The sequence below is a fragment of the Myotis brandtii genome, unplaced genomic scaffold (assembly GCF_000412655.1).
Source record: "Myotis brandtii unplaced genomic scaffold, ASM41265v1 scaffold806, whole genome shotgun sequence".
In the NCBI taxonomy this organism is placed as follows: Eukaryota; Metazoa; Chordata; class Mammalia; order Chiroptera; family Vespertilionidae; genus Myotis; species Myotis brandtii.
Window position 1 is genome coordinate 2,057,612 of NW_005371249.1, and position 5,789 is coordinate 2,063,400.

General features: G+C 54.7%; 2 protein-coding genes across 2 annotated transcripts in view; one reads left to right on the top strand and one right to left on the bottom strand.

The window, feature by feature from the left end:
* The window catches only part of CD72 (CD72 molecule), an 8,533-nt gene extending 6,951 nt beyond the window's left edge, over nt 1–1,582 (top strand). The window contains exons 6-8 of the mRNA XM_014531459.1: nt 71–186; nt 847–978; nt 1,253–1,582. Of these exons, the coding sequence (XP_014386945.1) occupies nt 71–186; nt 847–978; nt 1,253–1,533 (529 nt within the window). The 3' untranslated portion in view covers nt 1,534–1,582. The remainder of the gene's footprint in view (nt 1–70; nt 187–846; nt 979–1,252) is intronic.
* On the bottom strand, nt 1,531–5,783 carry TESK1 (testis-specific kinase 1). The gene is made up of 9 exons (XM_014531491.1): nt 5,640–5,783; nt 5,476–5,524; nt 4,874–5,020; nt 4,470–4,552; nt 4,213–4,303; nt 3,874–3,957; nt 3,640–3,729; nt 3,390–3,504; nt 1,531–2,672 (listed from the first exon to the last, which is right to left on the bottom strand). The coding sequence occupies exons 1-9, from the start codon at nt 5,732–5,734 to the stop codon at nt 1,792–1,794; spliced, it is 1,635 nt and encodes a 544-aa protein (XP_014386977.1). The 5' UTR covers nt 5,735–5,783; the 3' UTR covers nt 1,531–1,791.
* Nucleotides 5,784–5,789: the final 6 nt, after the last annotated feature.

The following is a 5,789-nucleotide window of genomic DNA, read 5'->3' on the forward strand; positions in this document are numbered from 1 at the left end:
CCCTCTTGTACCCCTCCCCCCCCTCCACTATTTCTCATCACTCTCCACATATCTCTGAATCTCCCCTCAGGGTTATCGTGGCAGCAGTGTATATAAGGTATTGGAACAAGCTGATCGGTCTGGTTCATATTGGATTGACACCAGGTTTAAGGACAGGCAGGAGACTGAGGCTAGAAGAGTCTCTGGGTAAGTTTGTTAGGACTTTTGGGATCTTCAACTTTATAATCCCTTCAAAAAGACATAGTAATGAGATCTCCCTTCAGGTCTGCTCCCAAACCTTTCACAAGTCAATACTGAAATTGCCTGCCTGTCTGTTTCCTCTATTACAAACTCTTTAGGGCATTCTGTTCTCTATTCTACCCCCAGATAGCAGCCCCTGGCACGTGCTTTTATTTTTATTAATTACTAGACTGGGCCCCATGTCATTTTTCTCTCAGAAGCTAGGGCTTCACAGCTGGTGAAGAGCCTTGGCATTCCCACTCCCTTGAAAAGGCTACCCAAGCGGAGGTTTACTTTCTCAGTCACGACCACTTCGGGCACTAGTGTTGCTCCAGGAGAGGAAGGGGCAGTGAGGTAACTTTGAGGACCAACCAGGGACCCCGAAACAGGTCACCTATGTTCTCTAACTGGAATTTCCATCTTTAAGACCTTGGGTGATTCTTCCCTCCCCTGGTCCTAAAGGCTCTTTGGAGTCTAGACATCTGTCCCTGACCCATACCCAAATGTGGCCCTAGGTAGGTAGGGTGAGTTGGGACTTGGGCTAAGTATTATGCAGGGTAAGGGGAGAGGAGGGAGGGGAGCGGTGGGGGCCAGAGCCTATCCCAGTTCTACTTTATCACTCTTTAGGTTTTATATTGAAAACAAAGTATGTTTCTCTGTACAAAACAAGTGGCCAAAATACCAGACAGATTGTGTTACTTCTCTTCCCTGCATCTGTGAGATGCCATCTATTAGGCGTCCAGATTACCACTGAGCTGAGTAAGTGTGAGGGTTGGGAGCCTGGGAGGACAGGGGCTCAGAGCAGGGGTCCAGCTGCTGGGAGCAGGGGGTGGGGACACACGACTTGCTCCTGGGAGTGAGCCATGTCCACAGCCTCCAGGAGCTTGGTATACTTGTGTAAGGGGGTGTTGCACAGGGAGAGGGGCAGGGAAGGCTTGGAACTGAAGGGAGGCTGGTGATGACTGTCCGGGAGCTGGATGAGGGTTCTTAGTGACAGTCAACAGTGGAGCTCATTGATATTTTACTCTTCCAGATCCTCATGCCAACAAGAGCCTGTGCCCTTCATCCCTAACCTGCAGCCACAGGTCCTATGATTCTCTCTCTCCAGCATTTCCTCAAGCTGCCTGGATGGTGCCCGGCCAAGGGCTGATCTACGCCCAACACTTCTGGGTAGCCTGCTGTCTGCCTGAAATCCTGTCCCAGAAACTGGACTATTCTGGGAAAAGGGTACAGAAGAGATTTTGGCCTCCCCAAGAACCTCCCATGGTGGAAGGGGGGGCTGAGGGGAGGAGGGCGCACGGGCTGAGCGGATAGGGGCAGCCCGGAGCCAGCCAGGCAGTTTTATTGAAATATTTTTAAATAATTTGCACGTGTTAGTCTCGTGTGTCAGCAATGCTGTGTGATCCCCCTGGGACAGCAAGCCCAGGGGTTGGATAGGAAATGTTCTGTCCCTTGAGTCCATGCTGAGGTTCCCCTATACGGAGCAGCTGGTCAGCCCATCTGGGGCTGGCACTGTCGAGCATGTGCAGTCCTCACAGGGCATCCTGGAGTCCAAAGCTGGAGGCCCCACTGCTAAGAGCGTGCCCCAGGCAGCTGAAGGCTGGGTGTGGGTGGCTTGGCACGGTGCCCTCGGTGGCAGAGGAGACTGCCCGCCTCACAGTTCAGGTTGCGGTAGCGAGCAACAGCTGGTGTGGGGCGGGGGCACATGGACAAGAAGCCAAAGCTGAAGGGGCCCAGGCAGCAGCCAGGGCAGGGTAGTCCCTCGTCGGACTCTCGAGGAGCTGAAGGGGGCGGCGAGGGTTCTGTCCGCTCCAGCGCTGCTGCCCGGGGCAGGCTATGCTGGGCCCGGTTCCAGGGCTCCCCGGCCCAGCCCTGTGGGGAGTTCACCACCACAGCTGGGGGGTTGTTGTTAAGGGGAGGTCCTGATCTAGGGGACCAGGGCTGGGAGGCTGATGAACAAGTGCTGATGAAGTTGTCTGTGGCCACAGCCAGGGGCAGCTGGGGAGCTGGGGGTTCTGGCTCAGGGCTACTGCCCTCACACTCCATTCTCTCTTCAGCCAAGGGGCCCACAGAGGGAGGGCCAGGACCTGGCAGTACCGTCTCCATGCGTCGGGGGAGTTCAGGGGATGATGGTAATGAGCGGCAGCGGCGGGCAGGTGTTCCAGGCTGGAGTAGGGTCTCCGGAGTGGTCACCAAGGGCAGCCGGGTGGAGGCCAGTGGTGATGGTGGTACAAGGGGCAAGGGGGCGACTGGCTTGCTGGGTGTGTCCAGGAGCTTGATCTTGCCACCCCTGAGGTCTTCCCGCAGTGAGAAGGGGTTGACTCGAGTCAGATTGTCCCCCCAGTTGGGGGTTGATTCTAGTGATGGGGGCAGGAAGAGGTCTGATCGGCTTCGGGAGAGCCGAGGGTCTGGCCTGGGAAGCGTGGCAGAGGGACCCCCTCTTGGAACAGACCCTGTAAACAGAGAAGTCTGTGATCACTCTTCTCAGTATTGACAGCTTCTAGAGCAGGGGTGGGGAACGTCCGGCCCGTGGGGCATATAAGGCCCACGAAATCGTTTGGTCTGACCCTGCCAAGGCATTAAGGGTGAGTTAATTAAATGTTTGACCAAATATAGCAGGCTAGTTTTCAAGTTGATAATTTTGCATGGCTGGCGTATGATGTTATAAATATCCAAATGGCCCTTGGCAGAATAATGGCTCCTCACCCTTGTTCTATGTCTCATTATTCACCAGGAGGCTGGTGGGACTAGAACTTAGAAAGGGAGTCTGACAGGGTGCTTTGGAAAGGAGACGTCACCTCCAGCCACTTTTTACCTTTTCCTTCCTTAAGGCTCTAGAATTAGAAAACTATCTTCTTTGAGATGTCCTTTTACACCCACCCTATCCCCAGCCTTCTCAACTAACAAATACACTGAGTCTCCCCCAGATAATTCCCTGAGTTCTAAGGAGGAGAGAGGCAAAGGGACTCCAGTTGGGTTTTTTTACCTTTTTCCTTCCTTACGGCTCTAGAATTAGAAAACTATCTTCTTTGAGATGGTTTTTCACCCCCACCCTTATCCCCAGCCTTCTCAACTAACAAATACACTGAATCTCCCCCAGATAATTCCCTGCGTTCTAAGGAGGAGAGAGGCAAAGGGACTCCAGTTGGGTCAAAGTCATGCTCACTTACCCTGATTGTGCATCAGGGGAGCCCTGGTGAGGGGGGCTGGCTCAGGCAGTTGCTCCAGGATCCATTCCAGGTGCTGGGTGATTTCGGTGAAGGGAGCACGGGCACTAGGTTCCATCTGATGGGTAGAGACAGGGGCAGCTTCACTCAGTGCTCCAAAAGCGGGTCCCTGAGTTCTCCATCTATCACCTGGGACAGGACAGCCTGGTCAGCTGATGGGTGGGGCGGAGGGCAGGGAGGGTGAGGCTCTTACACTGCAGCAGTGGATGGCCAGGAGCAGGAAAGGCAGTGGGCAGTCATCCCCTACCAGGGTCCGGAAAGCAGGCACATCCAGGCCAAAGTCCTGTGGGGACAGAAAGGGCCTCCAAGTCAACTTTCCTTGGGTTCTCCTTCTGCCCCAATCAGGACCTCAAGTTCCAGGGAACCCTTCCTGGTTATGTTTCCCAGTCTGGAGGTCCTCCTTTTCAAACCTGGGGACATCATTCACCTCAGTACGGGGCAGGTAGTCAGGGTCTGCAGGTACTCGTGCGATGAGCTCACAGAGGACAATCCCAAAGGCAAAGACATCGGCCTGCGGGTAGGAGATGATGTTAGGGGGAGGAACTGCCAGTTTTCATGTCAGAATTTAGTTAGAATATGTCAGAATTCACGGGGGAGTCTTGACAGTTTCTGTGAGTTGGAGGGGTGCCTGTGAGGGGCAAGGGGGTGGGTGTCCTGGGGGCCTCCTGAATATCTGGAACGGTGTTGAGGAACTTGGGATAGGAACTTATAGGAGTATCTCAGGGTCTCTGGAAGACCGTGGGGACCTGAGGGGTTGACATCTTACCTTCTCATCATATAGCTCACCCCTCAGCACCTCTGGAGCCATCCAGTACGGGGAGCCCACTACAGCCAATGGCTCCTTCCTTTCCCCTTCCCTGCAGGGCAGGGGCAGAGTGGTCAGAAACATCCCACTCAGACATCCTCCCCAAACAAAAAGAGATGAGGCTGGCCCCCTCTCCCCACCCCAGGGGAAACGTCCCAGGGGGCTTCATTTAGATAGGGGCCTTCTGGGAGGTTTGGGGGAACGGGCATTCAGCTCACCTATACACAGGAATCTTTTCAGCCAGCCCGAAGTCACCCACAACAGCTGTGAAGCTTCGGCCTTCCCGACGGATCAGACAATTCTGACATACACATACAGTATCCCACACACCTATCACCTTCTGCTCTTCGATCTCCCAATCTATAACCCAAACCTCTGTCACTCCAGAATAACCCCAACCCTCTCCCGGTTCTCCAGTGCACCCCAATCTTGCAACATCATCTATCACTCCAAACACAGCCTGGTACTTAGCCCTCAGAGCAACCCCCTCGCCCCAGTCCGCCACTGCTTTGCTACTCTAACCTCCTAACATACTTATTATCCACATTCTAACATCCATAGGCTAGTTACAACCCAGTCGTCTCACAACCCCCTCATGCCTCTACCTCTCTGGCCAGCCTACCTTGGATGTGAGGTCTCGGTGGAATACACCTTTGGCGTGCAGGTACTGCAGGCCCTGAGCGATATCCAGAGCCAGGCGGAGCCTGACAGGCCAGGAGAGGGGTTCAGGAGAGCCGAGCAGCTGTTCCAAGGTTCCCCCATTCATATACTGGGGCAGATGGGAGGAGAAGGGGCATGAATGCCAAGGCTTCCGTCTGTACTCTAGTCTCCCACCTATAAGCCAGGGGACACTCGGGAGGATCACAAAGGTCAGAGGGGTGGGCCTGTGCTCCAGGGTTCCAAATTCACATTCTAGGGCTGTCCTGTCCAATACATGCGCAACTATTTAAAATTAAGGTAGTAGGTTTAGATAAAATTAAAGGTTCAGTTTCTCAGACTAGCCACATTTCCATGCTCACAGTTTTGTACAGAACAGATATAGAACATCTGCATCAGGGCAGAAAGTTCTATTGGAGGAGAGGATGAGAACGGCTGGGGCCTTTCGCGGTCTGCCCAAGGGGAAGTTTAGGGAAGACTCCCCGGGAGGAGGTCCTGCTGCCCTCACTGCTCCTCAGCAGAAGCACCAGGCCATTGACCTCTCCCCGCTTCCTGGCCCATTCTCACCTCGGTAAGAGCGTGCAGCTGCCCCTGGTGCACACAGACCCCCATGAACCTGTTGGAGGGGAGGGGAGGTGGGGGGAAGGCTGTAAGGCACTCGGCCTCTCCGCAGTCTCCACTCTTCCGGCGGGATCCTCCCCCTTATCCCAGCAAGCGCAGGGGCTGCTCACCTTAGGATGTTGGGGTGCTGGAGCTGGTTCATCAGCTGCACCTCCCGGAGCGTGTTCCCCCGGTTACTGGGGAGCCTGTTCATTTTCAGCACCATGACCTGCCCTGACTGTCGGTGCCGCACCTGGGGGTGGCGGGGCCGGCGAGTCTCG

What these genes read in the sequence shown, in the direction of transcription:
- TESK1 (XM_014531491.1), bottom strand. Translation starts at nt 5,734, where the DNA reads ATGGTGCTGAAAATGAACAGGCTCCCCAGTAACCGGGGGAACACGCTC. An exon ending in AGCTGCACGCTCTTACCGAG is followed by an intron (nt 5,021 to 5,475) that starts GTGAGAATGGGC and finishes CATCTGCCCCAG; the next exon opens with TATATGAATGGGGGAACCTT. An exon ending in GTGAGCTATATGATGAGAAG is followed by an intron (nt 3,958 to 4,212) that starts GTAAGATGTCAA and finishes TCCTACCCGCAG; the next exon opens with GCCGATGTCTTTGCCTTTGG.